At 28.0% G+C, this 26,332-nt stretch overlaps 6 protein-coding genes across 6 annotated transcripts in view; 3 read left to right on the top strand and 3 right to left on the bottom strand.

The window, feature by feature from the left end:
* Positions 1 to 420: 420 nt before the first annotated feature.
* On the top strand, positions 421 to 8,479 carry LOC113383092. Its single transcript, XM_026621348.1, is given in 3 exon segments — positions 421 to 550; positions 8,158 to 8,305; positions 8,380 to 8,479. Coding segments are annotated over 3 exon segments (300 nt in total). The 5' UTR covers positions 421 to 498.
* Positions 8,480 to 12,237: 3,758 nt separating this feature from the next.
* LOC113383103 lies at positions 12,238 to 12,926 on the top strand. The gene is made up of 2 exons (XM_026621359.1): positions 12,238 to 12,299; positions 12,745 to 12,926. Exons 1-2 carry the CDS (start codon positions 12,238 to 12,240, stop codon positions 12,860 to 12,862), a joined length of 180 nt encoding a protein of 59 aa, XP_026477144.1. The 3' UTR covers positions 12,863 to 12,926.
* Positions 12,927 to 13,060: 134 nt separating this feature from the next.
* LOC113375673 (U6 snRNA-associated Sm-like protein LSm6) lies at positions 13,061 to 15,525 on the bottom strand. The gene is made up of 3 exons (XM_026615612.1): positions 15,394 to 15,525; positions 13,341 to 13,455; positions 13,061 to 13,261 (listed from the first exon to the last, which is right to left on the bottom strand). Exons 2-3 carry the CDS (start codon positions 13,429 to 13,431, stop codon positions 13,113 to 13,115), a joined length of 240 nt encoding a protein of 79 aa, XP_026471397.1. The 5' UTR covers positions 13,432 to 13,455; positions 15,394 to 15,525; the 3' UTR covers positions 13,061 to 13,112.
* Positions 15,526 to 15,598: 73 nt separating this feature from the next.
* On the top strand, positions 15,599 to 17,419 carry LOC113383114 (stomatin-like protein 2, mitochondrial). The gene is made up of 8 exons (XM_026621369.1): positions 15,599 to 15,733; positions 15,800 to 15,910; positions 15,985 to 16,192; positions 16,304 to 16,492; positions 16,588 to 16,743; positions 16,811 to 16,926; positions 17,000 to 17,128; positions 17,189 to 17,419. Exons 1-8 carry the CDS (start codon positions 15,686 to 15,688, stop codon positions 17,417 to 17,419), a joined length of 1,188 nt encoding a protein of 395 aa, XP_026477154.1. The 5' UTR covers positions 15,599 to 15,685.
* A 212-nt stretch (positions 17,420 to 17,631) lies between these two features.
* On the bottom strand, positions 17,632 to 21,019 carry LOC113363350 (maspardin-like). The gene is made up of 5 exons (XM_026605842.1): positions 20,770 to 21,019; positions 18,608 to 18,848; positions 18,299 to 18,528; positions 17,905 to 18,153; positions 17,632 to 17,818 (listed from the first exon to the last, which is right to left on the bottom strand). The coding sequence occupies exons 1-5, from the start codon at positions 20,875 to 20,877 to the stop codon at positions 17,729 to 17,731; spliced, it is 918 nt and encodes a 305-aa protein (XP_026461627.1). The 5' UTR covers positions 20,878 to 21,019; the 3' UTR covers positions 17,632 to 17,728.
* A 2,899-nt stretch (positions 21,020 to 23,918) lies between these two features.
* The window catches only part of LOC113373880 (ubiquitin-conjugating enzyme E2 R2), a 73,536-nt gene continuing 71,122 nt past the window's right edge, over positions 23,919 to 26,332 (bottom strand). The window contains exons 3-5 of the mRNA XM_026614148.1: positions 25,983 to 26,215; positions 24,354 to 24,468; positions 23,919 to 24,284 (exon numbers count right to left, since the gene is read on the bottom strand). Of these exons, the coding sequence (XP_026469933.1) occupies positions 24,171 to 24,284; positions 24,354 to 24,468; positions 25,983 to 26,215 (462 nt within the window). The 3' untranslated portion in view covers positions 23,919 to 24,170. The remainder of the gene's footprint in view (positions 24,285 to 24,353; positions 24,469 to 25,982; positions 26,216 to 26,332) is intronic.

Consider the following 26,332-nt stretch of genomic DNA (forward strand, 5'->3'; position numbering starts at 1 on the left):
CAAAACGTCCCCTAACCTGTTATTAACTATATACTACTATAATAATAGTAAGTCTTATCTCACAGTTAATTTTCCTTCCGATTATGTCATATCATCCAAATCAGTTGTTGGTGGTAGTTCAGATAGTAGTGGTGCTAGTTGGTTTTGAGTTGATGATATTTTCTGGCAAATCTCGTGCAAGACCTAAAAAGAGGTAAACATATAATTTTATTATATTTATTCGTATGGGTTGCAGAAGTAATTGTTGGTACCCACTTGTATATATCCTTTAATTCGGTAGTGGTCTCTTAGTGGTTCGTGTATATCTTGGTAAAACATATAGACATGCAATACAATGTCTTCTTTGAAAGACATCTGAAATGAAAAAAAAAAAACACAAATGCCCCTAAAAATAGGGACAAACAAATAAACGGGGCCCCGGTTATATTAATAAAAGAATATATGGTCATAACTAATTATAAGATCAAATTAACAATAATAGGATAAAAACCTTTAAATATGCGTATCCTCCTGGCAGTTATTTAGAAGTCCTGGTGCTTTGTGGTGCGAAAAGAAATTAATTCTGTAACCCTGAAATAAAAAAAAAAAAGATTTATACATATTACTTAGCAGTATGCCAATATTTTTTATGTCTTGATACATCAATTAGTCTGACCAATTTCTTCTATGGGTTGTGGAAGTAGTTCTTGGTACTCACTTGGTTAGCAATTTTCTTGGAAAGACATCTGAAATGACACAGAAAAACACAAGTGCCCCTAAAAATAGGGGCAAACATACAAACGGGGCCCCGGTAACAAAAATAAAAATATTATATACTTATATCTAACCAAGGTCTAATTACTTAATATTAACTTATGAATACGAGAAAACCTGTAGGTATCCATATTGAGGTGAACTGAAAGGGTTGAGGGTACTCTTGTTAGAGTGTAAAGATTGCTATTTTGTATGTTTAGCATCTCACTCCCCAATATGAAGGGTTTACCTTAGCGCCCTAATTCGGCTCAACAAAACCTGCAGTTACCAGTGGAGATTTTAACTAACTACACAATTAAAACAGAATCTACTTACAAACTTATTGATTGTTACCGAGTTATGTTTACAGATCCGAAAGCTTGACCGCACTTATGTATAGTGATGCATTAAGCCTAAATTCGAATGTACTAACGATGGGTTAATGATAAAGCTAGAAATGATTAAAAATGTATAGAACGGCGTAATTACGCAGGGGAAAGCTTAAAATCGGAAAACTCGATCGGATTTTTCTAGATCGTGTTCTTTCACCCTGGCACAACATCACCACCATCACTAATGCACTAACTTGTGTCCTCCGTATTGGATTGACCACCTGAGAAGACTGATACTAAAAAACGATCGCGACTCCGGACCTCATACGATAGGAGCCTTATAGGCAGGTGGGGATTTAGTTTAGAAACTCCTTGGAAATGATGTATGTAGTCTTTATCGCGACTCTGGACCACATACGACAGGAACCATATAGGCGGGCGGCGGATGTAGTTTGCACTAAAGGTTGTGCAACCCTTTGGAAACATTGCATGCTGTCGTTACAAAGACGCAATCACTTTTTAAGTATCAGTCCTCTGAGGTAGTCAATCGAGTCGGAAGTACACAAGCCCCCGAGGCAGTTAGTGTAGTGGTGCGTGTGTTGTTCCATGGGCGAAGAACACACAATCCAAAAAAAGTGAGGGTTCTCCGATTGTATGCGATCCCCTTTGCCATCACGCCGTATCATACACATCTATAATTTCAAGCTTTTTGATCAACCAAAACAATAGTATATCAGAATTTAGACTTAAGACATGACTACAAAAATACAGTCATATCTTCGCACCTACGACGAACACAACTAGGTAACATTAAATAAGTTAATAAGTATAGATTCTGTTTCATTCGTGTAGTTAGTTATGCACTCTACAGATAACTACCGGTGTTTATTAAAAGTCAGATTGGGGCGCCAAGGTAAACCCTGTATATTGGTAAACGCAATGCTAAGATGTACCAAGTAGCAGTCATTGCGCACCCCAAAAAGGGTACCTTCAACCTTTTTAATCCACCACAATCTCCTAGCAGTCCTGGTGCTTGCCGTCGCGATGAGAAATTAATTCTGCAACCCTGAAATGAAAAAAGACTTGAAAGAAATGAAATAGACAATGACTTATAAATACTATGTGGTAGCCTGCTCGTATTTATTCCAGTGCTCTGGTACATCATATCGGTACAACATATGTACTCCTGTTCGTTGTAGTACTCAACCTCCTGGTATCTTTAGTCGAGGCCCATTTACACTAAAATAAATGTCAATTTTGTTATTTTTTTACATAATTTAGGGTTTTGTATCATCATACTTTTTTTTAACTTCAAACAGTACGTCTTCAACATTTCTCCGTTTAGGAGACTTATTGTGCAATCACAAAAAATTTAAATTATTTAATTAAAATATGTTCATTGCATTACATTAGAAAAATCAGTCAAAATAAAAACAAGTAATTTATTTAACAAAGTTTTTAGATTTTTAGACGAGTTATTTACATCCATGCTACTAATAAAATAATTCCAAAAAATTAAACATTGTTAAAAATTAAACAAATAATACTAATCATAAATTAAAGTGTATGGGGTTGCGTTGCTTCTGGGAAAAACATCGCAAGGACCCATACACCGAATGAAAAAAAAAATTATTAACGAAACGCGAATTACTAGAACCTGCCGTGGGGGGTAGGCGACAGGAACACATTTAAACGCGGAAATCGTCTTAAACGATATTAAAATTACGAATAAGTCCTCGCACGAACAAAAAAAAAATTAAAATGTGGACGCAAATAACTCAAAATTATAATTTAACAAAATTATAAAAAATAATTAAAAATTGTCAATGTGATTGAATAAAAAAAAAATTCATGCACAATAAATCCCTAAAGCAATCCATCACTGCGCAAAACACTGTATGATATCTGAAACAAAACAAATGTAGTCAATCGTAAATATTTGAAACATAAGATTTATATTAAAATTTAATATTATTTAATTATTTTTAAATTTAATAATCTAAAAATTGCATTAAATTATTTATGTTAACTCAAAGGCTAAAATTAAATATTTTCACAACAATAAACACTAAGGCGACACTTCAGCACAAATATATTGAATTAGAAAATGTAACGCAAATCGTTTAATATTAAAGAGACGAATTTTTACTTCAATCTATTTACATCGAATCAACCAAAACACAAGTTCCATGACACGTATTTGAAACTGAATGCACGAAATGATTACATAATACATAAATATTTTTCAAAAGACTTACCACTGGCTGTAGTGTCCACCAAGCGAGCTCCAAATTCAGAATGATTCTAGTTGTTATTACGCATCTCTTTTATTGAGGTCAGAAAGGGACAAAACTGTGAATTGTTACCAGATGATACTAAAATTCAAAAATTGTTATCTAATTGAATAGTTTCGGGTTCGGAACCATAGAGGGTGCAATACAAAAAGTTTATTGTACCTCACAATCAATCATAATTCAACCTTCGTGGCGAGATGGTCGAAATTATTACTGCTAATATTTGCATCTAGTTCTGTTTGATTCATATATTTGATTTGATTGTGAAGTATTATTTGTGTTAAATACGTTTTTAATTGTATTTGCGTTTTATTAATTTGTGCGTTTTTATATATAATTGTAAAATAAAATTAGTGGTGTATGGCATCGTGCCTTAAAGCAAATTGCTGGAAAAATTTTAAACGGTTTTCAAATATATTATTATATATCTTTGACGGCTAAGTGGCATTTTCTAACTTTATTTTATTAAATCACAAAAACCGCTGGATATGCCTTGCTCAAAATTTGATAAATTCTTTACTTCGTCAATACAAGAAAATCATTCAATTTGGACGCTCCGTTCTCACAAAAACGGAATTGCAATTTTTTGCATTTTTTGCCCTGTATCTTCGATTCGACTGGACCTGCCTATGCCAAACATTAATCAGCACGTATCCTCATCAATAAAGATCGAATGTTTTTTTGAATCATTCAAATCGGATACTCATATACTCACACATACACCCATTTGTTTTACGTATGCCAACATGTTCAGAAACCTATTAAATGCAAGGATATGCAATTCTTTTGCGATCACTACAGCAAGTTAATTAGGTGCAAGTGGCATTTTGTCTTAAGACAAGTTACGAATTATTTCAGATTATTTCTATAAAATGAATGATTGCAATTACCTCGGCAATGTTATAGAATGAAATTTTATATTGATATTCTTCAATTATTAAACAAAGAAAAAATAACAACAATTAATAAGACACGTTTACCGGCTGCTCAAAGCGGAATCGAACTTTGGATCCTTGATGGAGATCCAGTCCGACAATTTTATTCAAAAGCTGAATCTGAATTGTTATTAATTAGGTCTGAATAGGCTGAATATATGGAAATATTATTGCCATAAACTACCATAAACTAGTTGCAAGTGAAATTTTACCGTAAGGAAAATTGCGTGACAAAATAATAGGTTTGGAAATGAACTTGAAAGATTTATAAAAAATATATCTCTAAAAAGTTAAATAGTTCTGAATAACGAGATTAGTCTTTGTAAAGATAAAATATAGTTTTTGATAAAGTACACCTACGTGATCAATTCATAATGATTATATTTCATATAATATAACTCCTACATATTTTAATTTAATACTTAACTCAAATTATTTTATATTATGATTATTTATTTCAATTAGATATAGTTCACAATATATTTTTAATTAAATTGAAAAATGAGACATTTTTGATTACGATGGTACAATATTGCAAGAATTGTGAATACATTAGTATGGTTTTATTGAAAATAAATCAAATATTAATGTATAGCTCTATTATTTTAAATCTTACTCAGAGAATTCAACCAGTAATGTCTATATGAATTCTTATATGTAAAATTTGATGCAGTGTTTAAGGCGAATAAATGCCAGGCAATTTTTTTTTTATTTTAAATTTTGAATTATTGATTTTGGTTAATTATTTATATTATATTTGGTAAAACATTCTTATTACCTCAAAATAAATTTAAATTAAAGTTACTCTGCAGTAAGTATATTTGTAATTCTTTAATCAGCAGTTCTTTAGAAGATAGAAATACTGTTTTTAAATGTATAGTATTGGAAATGTTTGAAGAAATTTTTACATACTAATTGGATTTATATTACATATATACCCATAATTGAAAATTATTATTTTTTTAAATTTGAATTTTTATATTGTATTTAGTTTTATTAAGAATATTTAACATAATTATTTAGAAGAAATTGTGTAATTATGAGGACATATACAGTGTACATAGTATGTTTTGTACACGCATTAGTACATGCAGTTTGATATCAAGCAATTGTAATATTCATTTTTACTTAATATATAAATCGCAATATTTAGTCAAATAATACAATGGTGCAATAAGTTAAAATATACCGTTAATAAAAACAGACAACCATTGAGCTGCCATAATATAAAATAATCATAGGTAGAAAGGGCAATCATTAAGCCACGAATACAGTCTCACGAGGACTTTTTTCTTTTACATTAATGATCATCAGTACATAAATAAATTCAAAAATTTTTTTTTGATATACATTATTTACATAAAATTATAGATAGTAGTTGCCCTCTGTGGGTAATTATTATTAGACACAATTTATTGGATCAAGTTAATTCATAAGGAGTTGTCAGCATAATTGTTCACAGAACTATTAGTTCTGGTTGCAAAAATGAACAGTAGCAGAGAAGGTGTATGCAGTTTTTTTTTAATTTGCCTGATATATATTTAACATGTTCTACCCGTCGTATTTTTTATAATTTGTGTATATGATAAATAGCCGATTAAATTTTTGTTGTTATTAGTCATAATCATTAATAGTCATTGATCAGTGATTGTGTAAAATGGCGAAAAAGTATATTATTCCAAATTATTTATAAAGTTATAAACGTTTGTGGACCAGGCGTAGTGCACTTTGCCATATGATAGAAAATTATGCACTTCCAATCACACTAATGATAATGACCTTGCACATCGACTGGTGATTTATATAAATAGTAAATACATCCATTTCAATCATATGATAAGATATAAAATATTACCATTATCCTTATCAAATGTGAACAATATGAGATTAAAACATACTGCAAAGCAATTTCTCACAAAGTATATTATTTAGTCGTGTACGATTATCCTGTAAGTTATAATAATAACCAATTTGTAAAAATGCAATAAAAAATATATACTTGGATTCTATAATTTGCGAACAGTTAAATATTATTTTGAATAATAATTGTGATTTAATTAAATAAATTTGTTAAATATGGAGAATGATCAAGATGTAATTGATGTAATTAATTCTCTGGAATTTTGTGCGACTGACTATAATGCTGTTGAAAGGTAAATGATAATGAATTGTTAACAATGAAAAAAAAATTGTTTTGAAAAAAAAATTGAAACAGATTTTTTTTTCCAAAATCAATTATTTTGTTAAAACAAGCAGAAAGTTCTTTGAATCATTTAAATCGCACGCTCTTAAAAACTGCAATTTTTTAACATTTGGCTCTGTATCTCCGAAACCGCTGGGCCTACCTTTGCGTCCAGCGTCCGATTTAAATGATTCAAAAAAACTTTCTGCTTGTTTTAACAAAATAATTGATTTTCGAAAAAAAAAACTATTTCAATTTTTTTTTTCAAAACAATTTTTTTTTTGTATATCGAAAATAATTCAGATTTTATTTTTGATTCTGACTGAAGTTTTAAAGCTCACTCATATATTTTATAAAATAGTTTCAACTTTGCAATTCAGTTTATATAATTCTTATAAATATTAGACAATGTTACAGTATTTATTTCCAGCAATTTGCCTTAAGGCACAATGCCATACACCCCACTAGTTTTATTTTATTTTATTTCTGACAAAAAAGCTTATTAATTTAATAAATTTTATTTTAAACATGATACATCACTAAAAATATTAATGAGGCGCCCTTGAATAAGTTTGATTAGAAAACGAATAACATTCTATTTCATAGAGAATTATCTAGATCAAGATCAGTCCTTAAAATAAATTGCCGTGACAAAAAAAAAATCGGAAAAATTTGCCGCCCCCCAAATTGTGCCACCCTAGGCCCGGGTCCTATATTGAACAACTTTAAATATTTCAAACAAATTCAAATTATTTTAAAAAACCAACACTTCTTTATAATGATTGTGTTTGGGATGAGGGAGGTGTTTAGCCTCTTTTGGAACTAATATTATATATGTATTTTCATTTTAGGAATTCACTACGACTAATTAATAACAACAAAATAAATTTTGCTTCAAAAACTATTCAGCACGATCACAAACAGTGTTCCAAATTTTAAAATCGATTCAGAAATTTTGGCTAAAACATGGCTGAAGAAAACTTATCAACGAGCGATCTCATCGAATTACATCGAACGGTTTTAATTTTTTTGAAATCTGTTCAGCCAGCCAAATTTAAGAAAACATCGACGAAAGGTAAAAGTTCTGCTCACACACAGTCATACATACAAGCACATACTTTTTCCTAATTGGATTTCAAACGATTGAGAATCACTTAAAACGCCAAGAAACAGAAAACCAACTCCTGCTTCGGGAAGTATAAATAAACAAAATATAGAAATTAGATATATCTTATAATTAACATATGGCTACTATTTTAGCTATTAATTTGTTACTCTTTCCCCGTCTAATTCTTTCATGAAACCACACTTCATCAATATTACGAGATCTTTTGCAGCATAATCACACTTTCACGAATCGCATACAAACAGTCGTATTTTGACGAAGATGTTATACGCTTCAATTGATTGAAAAATATAGAAGAATATATATTTAAAAATGAAATTCAGTGCGCTGGTTAGTTTATTAAATACTAATTTATTAAACAAATCCTATTTACTAAGTCTTGTGCTCATCAAATCTATTATCAGAACGAGGATGCATATAGCTTATAGTTATTAGTAAAGTTGTTCTCTCTGTTAAATTTTCTTTATAGATATCAAATTATTTTTTCCTTAGATAGCGGTTGTGCTTTTTGTGTGGGCAACGTTGTTCAAATCAACCTCAGGCCAAGCTTTAAATTTCCTACGTGACCTAATTCAACAAAATGTGGCCGGAGATCCTATTATTCACAAGCAAGTTGAATGGAAGTTTGATCCAGAAGTATCGAAAAAACGACGAAATATGTTCTATAAATTGCATGGATATAGAGCTGACAAGCTCATTGAAAGGTAAATTAAAAGTAGTTAATATAAAATTAAATTCACAAAATAGTAGAACTAACTGATGATAATTTTATCTCCAGGCTAGGTTTAGGAATTGATGGACAAGAAGAGGAAAGACTTGCATATCAACAGGCACGTGATGCAGGTCATTTAGGAGGACTTAATTATTACCGGGATTAATTATTTGACAAAAAATATATATTGCATCTAAATTCTAATTAATTGTGTAATCATTAACAAATTTTGTGATAAGACATATAAAATTCTAATTGGTCCGGTACACCCATGGTACACCAATATTCAATCAGTAACAGAATATCGAGTTAAAATTTTGATACAGCAATGACTATAAATTACACTAGTTGAAATAACAATTCTAATAATACTCTGAATTAACCAATAACCTATTAAGGCCAACTAATAATCGACTCATTTACAAAAGACATTGCGGTAAATGCATCAAGATTATCTTCCAGACCAAGGCAAAACTAGTTTTTACATTATGGTTGTACATGACATAATTGCTTGCTGGGTTTTTTCAGCAAAATTTATATTCCGATGTTATTTATTGCAACACAACTAATATAAACAATTAACTATTGTACAATGTAGTTCTTCTCTGTTAAATTTAGTGTGAACTCTTATAATGAAAACACATTTATGTTAAGAAATCAAATAGTCAAATAGTTAATAGTTACTCTTGCCTAAATGTTAATTTAAGATAGTATTTTTTTAAATAAAATTTAAAAAAAAAATTAAACAGTTTTTAAATTTTGCTTTATATTTCTACACTATGATTGTCTACTTCCATGTTTGGACTCTACTTTTGACATACTAACATTATTGAGAATCAAAAATGATTACGTGATATTGAACACGTTTCTGAATAATAAAACATATGAAATTAAAAGAAAGTTACATGAATAAAATACAATATTGTTACTGAGAGCTTATTATCACTTCAAAATTAATTTTATTTAAATATAAATATTATTGGGTTTTTAATTATAAATAAAACAATTATTAAGATTATTAAGAAAACGATATTTCATAAAAATTTAAAGCAAAAATAAACAAAAAAAAATTAAATTAAATCAGAATTGGATTTTCAAAAACATTTAAAATAATTATAAAAATTATGTAATAAAATTTATGAAAATTATATTATGTTATTACATAATAATTATAAAAAATTGATTTCATAACATATAAATAAGACAGAAAATCTCAATAGTTTTCGTACCATATTCAAATAGAATACGATAAAAAATAACTGTCTTTGAATGATTTATTTTAACTTCCTGAAACCTCTAACTATAAAATCCTCAACTTTTAGGGTTCTACGGATCAGGAGTAAACTAATTGCGAGTAACAGATATTTGTGAAAGAAAAACGATGAATTAATTATTAAATCTAAAGCTCTTGGATCAAAAATTTGTGAAATTGGGAATGAAAAATGAGTTCGTGATGCTGATCACGTTTCTGAATAATAAAACCTATGAAATTAAATGAAAGCTAAGATAAAACACAGCTGGTCAAAAAGCTTATTATATTGTCACTTCAAAATTAACTCTATTCAAATATAAATGTTAATGGTTTCTCAATAATAAATATTTAGAACTTTCGAGAATCTAGTTGCAAGTAGCCTTAAGGCAAGTTGCATAAATTTTCTGATATGTATAAATAATGAACTTAGTCAATAAGAATTGAGATTCAACTATTTAGTTAAATTGATCAGCTATTTATGTGGAAAATAAAATTTAGCTTTCACTAAAATTAATAAATGCGTCCAAATGATGTCTTTGAAACAAACTTATAATATATGTAATTGTATAAAATTAAATTATTTAACACATTTCATTTCATCTATTTCATGTTCTAAAAATGTATTTTATTTAAGTGTAAACATCATCGGTAATCAGTAGCTACCTCCGAAACTCGAAACCATTTATACTTGTTTATCTGTGCTCGAAACGTTCATATCAAGCGTACGGTCCTTAATTTGGTCTCATTCGATTCAGAATGACTGGTACGTCAAGAAAACATAAGATTAGCGAATTGGAATTTTTCCCGAAAACTCGAATATAGCCGATTGACATTAAATAAAGATGTAAATAAATAATAATAAAAAAAAAAACATAAATTTCTCTCTCCTCCGGGAAGTTAAATATGACAAAAGTAAGCCAAGATATTATGTTAGAAAATGTCAATAATATCATACAATATATGATATAAGAGCTGTCCTTCAGTGATTTGTTTTACCTTTCTGAAACCCTTAATCAAATCCTCAGTATTTTGTATTCCAAGGACTCATCATAAATAAACCAGTAAATATTTGTAAAATTAATATATCCAACGTCCTAAAGCTCTTGCATCGCACACAGCAAAGATTGTTGCATAAAATATATTTTCTTTCGAAATAGGGGCATTCGGAACTTCTATTTAGTTAACTAAACTTCTCTCTTCACCGGAAAGTTTAAGCCAAAGTAAGCCAATATGTTGTTAGAAAATATTCAATATTTATCATAGAACATGACAAAAGCGCTGTACATCAGTGATTTGTTGTATCTTTCTGAAACCCTTAATTAAATCTTCAGTATTTTAGATTCCATGAAACTAATCGTGAGTAAACCAGTAAATAATTGTAAAATTAATATATCCAACGTCCTAAAGCTCTTGCATCGCATACGGCAAAGATTGTTGCATATCAAATATATTTTCTATCGAAACGGGGGCATTCGTAACTTCAATTTAGTACGCCAATGGAAAGATATGTTACAAGTTTCCATGACACGTAATACCAACTAAAATCAAATAAGAAAATGCATATGTGTGGGTCTGAATGACGGTCGTTTACAAGAACTTTCACTTTCGCCGTAAGAATTGTCCGTGTGGAACGATAGGAAACAAACATCCGTACAGAACCGTGACAACATCGAAGAAGCGATACACGGAGCACCATGGCCAGGACAAGTTTCCTATTATTGGTTAGTTTTTCCGGACTGGCATCCAAATACTAGTTCTTTGTGTGACCCAAATAAAAAAGTGTATAAAAAATAATATAAGAGAATATTTAATTCCAAGTGTTATGTAAAAAAACGTCAATAATTGTGCAAGTTTTAATAAGTGGGCTTTATAAAAAGTTTGTGATTTCATAACTATAAGTTATGCTACTAAAATTACCCAAAAATAATTTTAATTTATAAGATTTTTAACCAAATTTATAATAAAAATATTGTGAAATTTTACTCTTAAATATAATTATAATTTTTTATTCCGACGCATATTTTTTTTAACAAGACCAGTGTTCCATTGTTTTTTCACTAAAAGATAACATACTTTTTGAAATAATTATTGAAACAATAGTCTTAAAATATATTACAATTAAAAAAATGACGTCAAATAATATTAAAATTTATTTATGAATACTTTAAAAACTTTAAAATTTACTAAAATCTCACATTCAATTACGGATATCCTCAATATTCTGTACCAATCCGTTTCAACATTTTACAGTTATACTTTATTTTTCACTAAAAGATAAGATACCTATTGAAATAATTATTGCAACAATGGTCTTAAAATATATTACAATTAAAAAAATGACGTCAAATAATATTAAAATTTATTTATGAATACTTTAAAAACTTTAAAATTTACTCAAATCTCACATTCAATTACGGATATCCTCAATATTCTGTACCAATCCGTTTCAACAATTTACAGTTATACACTCACCCAACATCTTATGTTTAGAATTTCATTAGTGCGGAATTAGAAAAATAAACAAAAAATGTTTTTTTCATACTGTATACTTATTTTAAACTCATTTTGTTTAGTAAATTATGCTTTTTTATATATGTTAATTTAAATAATTCTAATTAATTTGTGTATTTATCATGTAGTTACTGCAACTATTTAGCGTTGTGCTTACTGTAATGGGAGCTGTAGCTGAAGGCACAATTAGTGCAAGAGCACCAAATTTCCAATATTTTGAAAGGTAAAGTGCTGCTAATATATTTAACTACTTTAATTTTGAATCATGTATATTTTTTAAAATTCCTATTGCTCATATATTTCAAATATCATTTGTGAAACATTAAGATTGTTTAAAAGAAATTTAGAAAGCATGTATGCAAAGTGTGATGTTAATATTCTCTATTTGCATATCCAACACTATCAAGAAAGTTAAAATGCATGCTGTTTAACAGTTATAAATATGTTAGGTGTATTAAAAACCATATCTATTTCCTTACACAACACTTGACACATTTTCATTTTAATCTAATGTTTAAAATTACAATTATTTTGGTATATGCATTTGCATAAAAATATTTAAATAATGTTTTAATGCCAAAATAAAGTACAAATAATATATAAATATTCTTGATTTATTTTTTATAGTACATGATAAAAATATATTTATATTTTATCGTCTTTTACAGGCCTAAATATAGGTATCCATATTATGATGATAACGGCAGAGGAAAACTATTGTATGGATATGGAGGTCCAGATTTGTATCAATATAAATCATATTCACCATTAGAAGGAATTCATTGAAGAACGTTATTTATTATTATAAAGAATTTTTATTTTTTATTTAACTCTGATTTGTATCACTGGGTAAATTTTACTAATAACATGCAAGGCTATGAGGAAATGATGTAAAATTTAAGTGAATGCAGATTTAAGAAAATAAATGTTAAGTGTGAAATGAACTCAATATTAAAAATAGTTTAAAACACAAAATAAATTATTTAAAATAAAAAATAATTCCTTGATTTGTTTACATAAATATACATTAAAATATCTATATTCTACGTTTTTGTGTACTTATATAAAGTACATTATTTCCTCTTATGAACGCATCCCCATATTTATTTTTTAATTGGCCATTCACATACTCCTCAGTCTGTTCTAATGCAATATTCATATATCCATCCAAACATGCTAGAACACCTGTTATTAAAATTTTGGATATATGAATATTTGTTATTATTATAAATATTTATCCATATAATAATTCCACAACAATTACCTCTATAATCCACACCGCTATTTAATTTCACAACAACAGGTCGGCCATGAATCTGTTGGATAAATGTAGACAATGCCTCTTTACGATTCATTTTGAGATCTCTTGAATTTCAAATCTAAAATGAAGTAATTAATCAAAAATTTAGAGTTAGTAGAAAGGTAACATGATTTAGTTTGGAAATTGAACACAAAACATCTCTTATCAAGAAAATTCAAATATTCAGTAAATAAACACAGAATTACAGAGTAAGTAAATGAATACATAATTTGAGAAACGATTCGATTTATATTATTAAACTATTAAACTGAATAGGCTTAATTGAGTTGTATATAAATTAAGATATAAATCGAGTTGTATATAAATTAAGATATAAATTGAGTTGTATATAAATTAAGATATAATTTTTTATATAACACATGAAACAATATATCACATATAAGACATTCATGCCTTGATAAATTTGAATCAAACTAAGAAATGATTAAGGCCAACTAATAACCGACTCATTTACAAAATACATTGAGGTAAATGCATCCAGATTATCTTCAGACTAAGGAAACCCAAGTTTTTACATTATCATTGTAGTAAAATTATTACAATACAATATTTTTATGGCCATTCTTTAATAATAAAAGCAATTAACTAATGTACAGTATAGTTCTTCTCTGTTAAAATCAGTGAAAAGTCTTAAAATGAAAATATGAAACAATAATTCACATATAATGAAATTATTCCTTGATAAAATGAATCAAACTAATAACTGATTAAGACCAACTAATAACCAGCTCATTTACAAAAACATTGAGATAATCAGGCCAAGGAAACACAAGTTTTTACATTATGGTTGTGCATGAAAAAATTGCTTACTGGATTTTTAGTCAGTGAAGTTCACATTACGATATTATTTATTGCAATTCTTTAATAAGTGAAGTAGAGTACAGGTCTTCTCTGTTAAAATCAGTGAGAACTATTATAATGAAAATAAATTTATGTTATTACATAAGAAATCAAATAGTCAATGAATGGTTTAAAGTCAGTACACGTGACATTTACTCTTAGAAGAGAGACCTGCCCACCAGTGAGAATAGGAAACGTTCAAGTACCTCAAGAAGACCATGTGAAATATCTCAGCATATATCTCGATAGAAAACTTAATTGGCAAACTCATATAAAAAAAGAGGCAACAGCTTGAGATAAAAACCAAAAAGCTTTACTGATTATTAGGGACTAAATATAAACTAAGCTCATACAATAAGCTACTTTTATATAAAACTTTATTCGAACCAATTTGGTGCAATGGAATACAATTGCAATATAGAAATAATACAGAAATTTCGGAACAAATTTTTGAAAATTGCCTTAGGAGCACCAAAATATATCCCGAACTGGATAAGTCATCTCGACAGGAACACACCAACCATAAAAGATGTAATAACAAAAATAGCACATAAATATAGGAACAAGGTCATCAGTCACTCAAATTCGCTAGCGAACTCCTTAATAACAGAACTATCGACAAATGTTGAAAAGAAAAGCGCCACTGAATTTATATCATCAATTTTCCTGATAAAGATTAAAATTACTTAGTCATTATTTATAAGTAAATAGTTAAATTTATATCATTATCAATAAAATATTGTTAATTTTATAACGAATGGGAAAACAGCTGTTGAGTTGTTTTTCTAACATGCCCATTTAGTACACAATGTCCCTTTACGGTTGACAACTGTAAATTCCACAAATTTATTAAATGCCCTTATGTAAATAAAATAGAGAATGAAGGAAAAAAATTCAAATAGTTAATAAGTTACTCTCGTCTACAATTTAAAACAATATAAATGACTAAAATACAAAGCAACATATAAGGCAGCCTTGTCTTGATAAATATGACTAATTCGACTAGTTTGTCTTGTGAATATTTAAATAGTATTAAATGACCAAGAAACATCAAATACTAATCATGATTATGTATTTGCTATATGTCAGTATAATAGCTTTTGCTGTGTTTTTACTATATACAATATTCCTTATTATAAGAAATATTATAACATACCTATCAAATTCAATGCTAGTAAATTGGCAAACACAAATACGCTAGTGTCACAAATTATGTTTTATTGCACAAAATTTTATAGTAGTTTTTTCAATGCACAAATATATTGTTTCGGTTTGTGTATAACCTAAAGTGAGGTTATGCTTATCAATGAAGTTGTTCGGTAACAAACAATACAGAAATGCCAACATTAAAGGACTAAAATTTTACGAAACGAAATGTCAAAGTAGAGGTTATGGCCACATAATTCAAATCACGAAAATTTGTGCATTTGTGTATATATTGTTGTAAAATGTTTCGTCCTTCTTCGATTCGTAGTCTATATTCAACATTCACAAAGGTGTCATTTTTATTTTAAAAATATGATGTTTGTTTTGTAAATACTGTGATCACCATATATTTTCAGAATGGAATACAAGCGCGCCGACCTGAACTGCCTTCTATTCAGTTATTTAATATACGATATAAATCCTCTACTCCTATTAATACCATAATTATGTTTGTTCCACAACAGGAGGTAAAAGAGCAATTACCACAGCAATTGATAAAGTACATATAATGTTCATTACAATTGATTTCTGTTTATTTAAGGCATGGATAGTTGAAAGAATGGGAAAGTTTCATAGAATATTAGATCCTGGATTAAACATATTAATACCTATTGTAGATAGAGTTAAATATGTACAAAGTTTGAAGGAAATAGCTATCGATGTTCCTAAACAAAGTGCAATTACTTCAGATAATGTAAATCTAAATATTGATGGAGTGCTGTTTCTTAGGATAAATGATGCATATCTTGGTAAAATGTTATATTAAAGCATTCATCAACTACTCTAATATTCAACTTCTCTAAATCAGTCAATCAATACTTAACATACATGAAAGATCATTGTCATTATTTTTCTTCTAGCTTCATATGGTGTTGAAGATCCTGAATTTGCAATCACCCAATTAGCTCAAACAACGATGAGAAGTGAATTGGGAAAAATATCACTAGATAAAGTTTTCAGAGAACGTGAATCTTTAAATGTTAACATTGTAGAATCAATAAACAAAGCAAGTGAAGCTTGGGGTATCACATGCCTCAGATATGAAATAAGTAAGTTTAAGGCAACTAATCAATTATTTATGTTATTATATATGTAATTATTCATAACTAAGCAATATAATTGTTTATCAATATTCAATTTTTAGGGGACATAAAATTGCCTGCACGAGTTCAAGAGGCTATGCAAATGCAGGTTGAAGCTGAAAGAAAAAAACGTGCAGCAATTTTAGAGTCAGAAGGAACACGGGAAGCGGAGATCAATGTTGCTGAAGGAAAACGTAAATCAAGAATTCTTGCTTCAGGTAACTTTACATACATTCAAAAAAAAGTATGGACATTAATAAAAAAAAAATAAATAAAATTCAACAGAGGCTGAGAAACAAGAACAAATTAATAAAGCTTCTGGTGAAGCATGTGCATTAGTTTCTGTAGCTGAAGCAAGAGCAAAAGGTTTATTATTAGTGGCAGAATCTTTAAAGAATGCGGTAATATTTTATATTAAATAATATTTGAATGTTTAAGTTGAATGAATTGGTGATTTGCAATGTGTTTCGTTAGGATGGACAAAATGCAGCAAGTTTGAGTGTTGCAGAACAATATGTGCAAGCTTTTAACAAATTGGCCAAAACCAACAATACGTTAATACTGCCATCAGATGCTGGTGACGTGTCATCTATGGTGGCACAGGTAAAATATTTTGTATATAAAAGCATAAACATGTACATATAATAAACAAATTTTACATAGGCTTTATCAATATATGGACAAGTGACGAGACCAAAACAAGAGCCGATAATGCCAACATCAATTCCTAATCCTCGTTCAATATTACCTACAACATCTGTTACAAAAAGTACAACAGATGTAAATAAAACAATTCCGTCTGTATCAGTTGCAAAGGATCCAGAATATTATAGTGATGATGAAAGCATAGTACCCAAAACAACAAACACAAGTACAGAAAATAAAAAATTGTGAAAAAAATATTCTTAAAACTGTAATTACTGTTATAATTTTTTAAAAAATGTAAATAAAGTAAAAAATTTGATGAATGTATTTATCTTCATAAATAATAACCTTTTAGTCGATTGATAAAAATATATTCAAAAATATAACTGTTTTGATAAAATATGATTGATTATTAACAGTTTGCTTAATACATCATTTATATATATATACAAAAATGCCCAATAAAATAATTTACAATAAAACATTTATAAATAACAATAATATAATCACATGAAAGTAACAATTTATCAAATCTTACTTACTTTATTGTCAGTTACTTCAATATTCAACTGATTTATTGTGTTGCGGGTTAATAAGATTCTTTTCAGATGCTGACAAATAGGTGTTTTCAAATTGTCGTAAGTGTATCTGAAAATATTACTTATATTTACATGCACTCTATATTATGTAGATAATAAATTATAAAAAGCAAAAAATTACTGTACTAATCTTACCTGAAGGTGTAAGTTGACTTCATTGCATCTGCTAAGATATGGAAAGTTGCCCCCATTTTTCAAATGAGCTAATTTAGCTTCAGGATAGCATTTGTACAGCTCTTCTCGAACTGGATTGCTAAGAGCATATCCATCAAAAACATCAATAATTGTAACAGGTATCACAGATAATTTATAAGCATTCACACAGCATGGAACACAATTTAAAGTCAATCTAGATGCTAAGTCACTTTGTGTAAGGGACTCCAGCTGTAAATAGTATATAAATCATAAAATTATTTATTATATTTTAATAAATATTGAATCAATTCATGAAAAAATTCCACAAATGTTATAGAATTCATTTTCTCAAACATTTGTAAGAAATAATAAAGATTAATTTAAAAATATTCACCCTTTCTACCATAAAATCTATCGCATTGACTATTAATGGATCTGAAGTGCTAGTAGAAAAATTTCCGATCACCATTTTTTTAAGCACCATAGATGGCAATAACCAAAATAGTGCTGCAGTATCAGTGTAATTAAATACTGTTGTATCAGTAAATGTATTACATAAAATTAATGATGCTACACGCGGGCAGTTTAAAGTTTGTTCTGTAAATTTTTGTGCCAAAAATCCTCCTAAAGATAGAAATTATGTTGTGCAATTAGTAACAATTTAACTATTTCTATACCATAAGTTGTGAAATTAATAAATAACCTAAAGAAGCTCCAAATAAGTGGGCTTTCTGAATATTCAAGTGATCAAGAAGACGTTTGAATCCATCACACCAATCTCTAACAGTCCAGTACGGTGGTGCTTCAGCAGATATTACTCGGACACTTCTAGCTTGCATAGCCATAATTTGTTTAAAAAAGATGTCAGCTGTACCCGATACTGGTGGCAGACATATTAGAGGTGTTTGAACACTTTTTGGTCCCGAATCATATATTTTCCAAGCCTGGGGTAAAGGAAATAAACTACAATTAGATATATTCTGCTATGTGTATAATTTATCATCAGTTACTTAGTATTATAAATATAATAAATACTTTAAAGACGGTAATAGCCATACAATTAATACATAAACATAAAATAATAAAAAAATATGTTAACCAACAACAAATTATACATATAGAATTTTGGTCAGGTCCCTGTAAAATCGTCTTAAGAGGGTTTTACTGTATACATATGTTTAATTAGAAATAAGAAAGATTCCAATAAGAATCAAGAATACCTAGAAGGCAACACGACAATTTGTCCTAAGTATAAGTTCCAGTAAAATCGTCTTAAGAGGGTTTTACTGTATACATATGTTTAATTAGAAATAAGAAAGATTCCAATAAGAATCTAGAACACCTAGAAAGCAACATAAAGATTTGTCCAAAGAATAAGTCCCTGTAAAATCGTCTTAAGAGGGTTTTACTGTATACATATGTTTAATTAGAAATAAGAAAGATTTTAATAAGAATCTAGAAAACCTAGAAAACAACATGACAATTTGTCCAAAGTGTAAGTCTCTGTAAAATCGTCTTAAGAGGGTTTTACTGTATACATGTGTTTAATTAGAAATAAGAAAGATTCCAATAAGAATCAAGAATACCTAGAAGGCAACATGACAATTTGCCCTAAGTGTAAGTCTTTGTAAAATCGTCTTAAGAGGGTTTTACTGTATACATGTGTTTAATTAGAAATAAGAAAGATTCCAATAAGAATCTAGAATACCTAGAAAGCAACATGACAATTTGTCCTAAGTAGAAGTTCCAGTAAAATCGTCTTAAGAGGGTTTTACTGTATACATATGTTTAATTAGAAATAAGAAAGATTCCAATAAGAATCTAGAAAACCTAGAAAACAACATGAAAATTTGTCCAAGGTGTAAGTCTCTGTCAAATCGTCTTAAGAGGGTTTTACTGTATACATATGTTTAATTAGAAATAAGAAAGATTTCAATAAGAATCTAGAACACCTAGAAGGCAACATGACTATTTGTCTAAAGTTTAAGGCCTTGTAAAATTGTCTTAAGAGGGTTTTACTGTATACATATGTTTAATTAGAAATAAGAAAGATTCCAATAAAAATCTAGAACACCTAGAAGGCAACTTGACAATTTGTCCACAGGATAAAACAACAATATGATCAAAATTAACAATCAAGCACTTAACATTAACAAACGTAAACCGAATTAAATTAAATATTTGTTTCTTTAATTGACCAATACATATTTTCTAATATGTATTCTTTACAAATTGCACAGAATTCAAATATGAAAAATTCCAATAAGAATTTTTATAAATATGATTTCCCAAATTACTATCTGTGTTATAATCCAATTTTCTCATTCATATCGCTGTCTATTATAACTTGCAATAAGTGATTAGACAAAAATGTCTATGGTGTCCCCTTCGATGAATTCGAAATTTAGGATCTCAATTTGAATAACCTAAATGCAATAATAATATAATTCATAAAATGTTTTGGTAACACATTATTCACATTAAACCAATAAATACTTACACAGCACAGCATTTGAAACGAAATTATTTATTTATTTATTCTAAGCAAGCCATAATCAATAATAATAGTATTTTTTAAAGCTCTTGATAGAAGAATACAAAAGGCAGTGAGCAAACTCTTGAGAATTAAATAAAAATCTAAAAGAGCACCCAGAAGCAACATGAAAACTGTCAAAAGTAGAAACCAACAATGTGAACAAAATTAAAAGATTAAGCATTTAACATTAACAAATGTAAGCCGAAGTAAATTAGATATTTTCACTGGTCAAAACATATTTTATAATATGTAAATATGTACTTTTTACAGGTTGAACAAAAACCTCTTGTTAATAAGTATAAAAAGCCCACTAAGAAATTAAGTCTTACCTTTTTCCCTTCTGGGTCGACAACAATCTTCCTCAAAGGAATACTACTCCTAAAACTCAAATATTCTTGTGAATGAGATATTTCACTCCTGTAGTATTCGTAAGGCATATTGGAATGTTAGGTTACGCAAACGTCAAATCAAAATATTTTTTTTAATTTTCATTTGATCGCGATCATGAAATTGTACGATGCCCTATCTCCATGAATACTTTATTAAAATGCAATTTATTTTTATATACAATTATCGATATCTGCAATTATTGCAACCATAAGGTGATAAATAATGGAAGGGTCAAAAGGTGACTGTTTCTTGTTTACATTCTTATGGTTGGCGGTTAAAATCTGCTTCATTCAAATTTGAAATACTGCGCGTTAACTTATTATAATATTTTAATAATAATAATAATAATAATATAATTATATATATATATATATATATATATATATATATATATATATATTATAAATGTTAAATATGAACAATACAACACTCAGACTTTTAACACACACTTTGTTTAATAATTACAGACGTTTCGAGACCATGGTATGCCTCATCTTCTGTATAATTTCAAAACAGTAAAAATTATATGCTAATATTTTATTTAAATTATATTTAATTTTTGAAAAATAAAAAATACCAACTATCTCTTACAATGCTGGACACAGTACTAAACATGTGAATATATACAGAAACATTTGAATTTGATTTTAAGTGTTGAAGATGAAGGGACAAGGATTCGTTCAACTCATATCACAAAATTCTCAATATATATATATATATATATATATATATATATATATATATATACACGATATGCATTTCCAAAAATTGGTTATATATAATTATATATATATATAATTATATATAACCAATTTTTGGAAATGCGTATTGTGCAACCGTTCTTTTTTAAATAATAAAAAACTTAATTAAGTAATTTGTAGGATTCAATATGCTAATTATTACATTATATAAATTTACTTTACATAAAAACCGTTTCATGTTTGCTGTTAGATAATTAAATAATGTAAATAAAATTATAACATTAATATAATAGCAATCCACAATAAATCTAATTTATTGCCTGTAGGCACATATAAAATAGGATATATTATGTATATTAATCAATCGATGAAACTAAAAAAATCATTTAGGCTTCCTCTTATTATTCAAATAATTGGAAATAATTACATTCTCCATGTCTTATAAAAACAATTTTAATCACCAATAATCCTATTTGTATCTAAAATCGTTTTATTATTTCGTCTATTACTACTGTATAAAGTTTGAATAAAATTACATTTTGATCATGTCAAAACCACTGAAAAATAAATATTTTTTTTACGAGTTTATGAGTTTTTCAAACCTTTCATCTTATTCAAAAAATCTAAAAAGGTGTGAACATTTTTCACAAGTTCTTCCCATTTATATACAAATTTATCAGATTTATAGTAGGTTATTCAAATATAATAAATGGATTATTAAATTATATTTCAACTTCTATAAATGATAATTGGTACTTTATAGATAAATTACATATCAGTAGTAAATGTCATTTTCTAGTTGTACCAAATTTATTATCTAAAGGCAAAAGAATAATGTGCTTATTAGATCTGGTTATTTGTTACTCAAATAAATAAAAATCAATTCATATAATTATATTTTATTACATGTACTAAATAATATGTGAAAATATAAATTTGGAGTACTACAATATACCACAAAAAATAATACATAGTATTATGTGAATATTTACAATATCTAATAATTATGCATAATTTATTTAATTTTACATCTAGATTATATAGTAAATAATGTCATTAAATAGTTTAAAAGATATATCATAACTACAACCCATTACATTAATAATTGTATTATATAATCATTGATCGATGTTCATAGAAAAATTAACTAAGCATTAAATTAATTTAAGTCTAGATATTCTACGAGATACTTTTGATGTGTATGTCATAGCAATTGATAAAACATCTGCATATAAAACATAATAGAATCAATAAATGGCATATACAAGAAATTACAAAATTATTATATTCCATGATATTTTTATCCATGATAGGTGACAATTATAAATTTGAGATACAATAAAAAAAGGTTAAAATCCATTCATAGACACAATATACTAATCATATTGTGTCTAATGCAACCTAATATTTTTAAAATAAATCTAGAATCATTTATGATTAAGTAAGATAAATTAATTTATATTATAATTAACTATACATTTGATAATAGGTGTTCTGGGTTTAATTAAGCACACTAAAAAAAGTTATTCTGTTGACAAAACACCTTTAAAATTGTATCATAATTTAAATTAGGCAATAATGCATATTACGTACAATATTCATAATATATACAATTTAATTCTTACCCCTTTGCATTGAGAAAATCTTAAATTTTATACAAGACCATCATAAGTATGGTAAGACTCAACATTATGGTTTACAAGCAACTAATGAACCTTGAAAATAAAACACTTTATCAATGATCTTAGATTATTCTTGATTTTTATTAGAAAAAGATGTACAAATATTTAATTGATTAGCGATTATTATTGTATACATACTCTCAATAACTTCAATTATTCAATAATGCAATTCGAGTAAAAATTTATATGGATTTGCAACAATAAAAGCAATTAATATATGGTAACACTTTGAGTCATTTACAAAGCAAGTTAATTAACTAAATTAGAATTAATTTATCACAATACCAATAGTTCAGAAATAAATATGAAATTATAATTTCTGGATATTCAACATACAATTAGATAAATTATTGTTGATCTACTTAGGTTTTGCTCAGCAGAAACATATCATCTTTTACAAGATTGAATTAGAAACGCTTTACTTAGTGCGCGTAGAATTATTATATTTATATGCACATAACAACAAATGGAAGTAAAGTTTTCAAAGTAACAAATTACTTTGCAATGCTCATTCATGACGTTTTAATTTTGTGAATGTTTTAATCATAAATCTAGTCATAGCATTTAGATTATTACAAATTGTTTAGAAAATCACAAATAAAAAATTCAACCACATAAATAAAATGTTTATTTAAAATATATATATATAATATTCTTAATATTTATAAAAAAACAACTATAAATAAAATTCATCGAGTAATCCTGATCTAAGCTGCCAAAAATCACATTAAGATTAAATGTTCAAAATTCGGAAACTTCGGAAATTTTGTGCTTAATATGAACGCAGAACAAATACTTTTTATATACTTTGTTTCTTACTCAATTCTATCACTATGTACATCGTAAAATATTCTACTCATTTCGCATTCTGAGCTTTAGTGAAATGTTTCATGACAACTGAACAGTTTGTTTGTTGATTATGTTCATGAAAAAATAATTGTATTTAAATACACTTATTCACGATTCACCATTTCCACTATCATCACCATCTGCATAATCACTTTCATCAGAGAGCTGGTCATCTTCTGTATCCAGATCATAATCATCATCATAAAAGTCTGTCATATCCAACTGGAAAGCACAATAATAAAAGATTATGGATAAATTTAATATTTATATGAAAGTAAAGTGATATGGTACCTGTGGTTCTTGTGGAGGTGGTTTAACTTTTGTTTTAATACAATAGTCTTCCCTTGTTAGAGGAACTACAATGCCTTCTTTTTCCGCTTCAACTTTTGCAGCTTGTGCTTGTTTCCTAAATGAATATGTATATTTTATATAGTTATAATAAAAATGGTAGTATTTTTAAATTACTAACTACTTAGTATCAATAAGCTAACTATAATACCTATCAGAACTTAATTCAACTTGAGGTTCCTAAGAAGAATACTGAATATTACTAGTCAGAAGCTGGATCTAATTCTTTTAAGGGGGTCTTCCTATGTGATGGGTTGAAAAAATCTATTTTTTTTTCATAAATTGCTCCCTTAACATGTCTGGAATACGGTAGTAAAGCGATTTTAGAAAATTCGAAGTCGTTTTAAAGATACAGCTGTAAAAGAAAGAGCGGTTCGGAGCGCTGAGTTGGCAGTTAGAAACTTTAAACGCGTGTTTCTCAAAACTGTGTTTTTCAAACTTTCCTCCATTGTATCTCAGAAACGGCTGGACCGAATTACTTGAAATTTACAGGGCACACTCAATATATTTAAACGCATGGAATGAACTATTATCAATCAATCGCATGGAATGAACTATTATCAATTTTCAAAACTTCGATTTTTTTATAGCAAAAAACAAAAAAAAAACGCCTCATTTGCAACTTTTATTTCAAATGTCTATCAAAAATCCTTTTTTTTATATTCATTTGATTATAGGTCATCCCGTGCTTTTAAGCCTACAAATTAAAACGCCGTTTATTTTTTTTTTTCAGATAAGCCGATCAGCCGGAATAGTGGAGGAAGTGGGAGCTCTTTTTTTCGAGGCGGGGGTGTTCAGAGCGCTGTAACTCTAGTTTGACTGAATATTTTTAGCTGAAATTTTATATTTATACTGTCCAAATATGTGTTAATAAATGATAAAAAACTTGAAGCTCTAAATATTTACTGGTCGTAGAAAAAAAAATCCTAAAATATCCCTAAAAAACAGGCCGTCATATAGGAAGACCCCCTTAAAACAAAAATTACAAATACTGAATACTTGAACTAAAAACAATAATATTTTTAACTATCTATACGAAATTTGAGAATATTAAATTACAACGATGTTTATGCATTTAGCATAACCCCTGTGTTAATATATGTAAATTAATTATGTTGTTAAAGTAGGTACAAACGTATTGAGAATATGTAGGTCTCATCATTCTAAATGAATAAGTTTAATTTAATATGGTCAATAAATCTTTAAACAATATCTCATGCAGTTTAGTCCTTCCATTTGATGGTAATATTATGTTTGACGATTTCATATTCAGATCTCATTTTATATTTATATTTAGTCTCAAATCGTTTGTATCCTTACAATCATTCAATAAAATAGTGTAGTGTAATGTGATAATAAAAGAAAATGTGTCTTCATATTCTCAAAGATCATATTTTCTGATATATACTGGTATCAGGATAGCATATCCGTAAATTAATTACCGTCAGTACTGAAAGGTATCATAAATCAATTTTATTGGATGTGCACACAGTATACCAATTCATATAGAAAGTGAAGCGTTGCAAATAAATCGTCTGTTATGCAACATAAATTGATTGAGAGTATATTTACCTGATTATATTTTCATATTCCTTGTCTTTCCCTTTGGAATCACGCCAACGTCTATACATAACGCTAGCATCTACATTTGCTGGACTGAAGGTATTGGGCTCGTTCAGTAGTGAGATGACACTAAGCAGAATTGTACGCACATTCTGCGTTGGGTTCCAGCGTTCGCAGGGCAACTCGCCACTTTGGGGATCGTCAACTGGGGGATGCAGAATTGAAATGCAGAGGTCACCATTCTGGAAAATAGATAAACTTATATATTTTAACGGTTTAATAAAATAATTACATATATATTTACTAAAATTTACGTTACGTTTCATTAGTTAGATTTACGTTACTCATATATTTATATT

This window comes from Ctenocephalides felis, unplaced genomic scaffold, assembly GCF_003426905.1.
Source record: "Ctenocephalides felis isolate EL2017-DRISC unplaced genomic scaffold, ASM342690v1 CF-g0.4_SCAFFOLD_00845, whole genome shotgun sequence".
NCBI classification, from domain to species: Eukaryota; Metazoa; Arthropoda; class Insecta; order Siphonaptera; family Pulicidae; genus Ctenocephalides; species Ctenocephalides felis.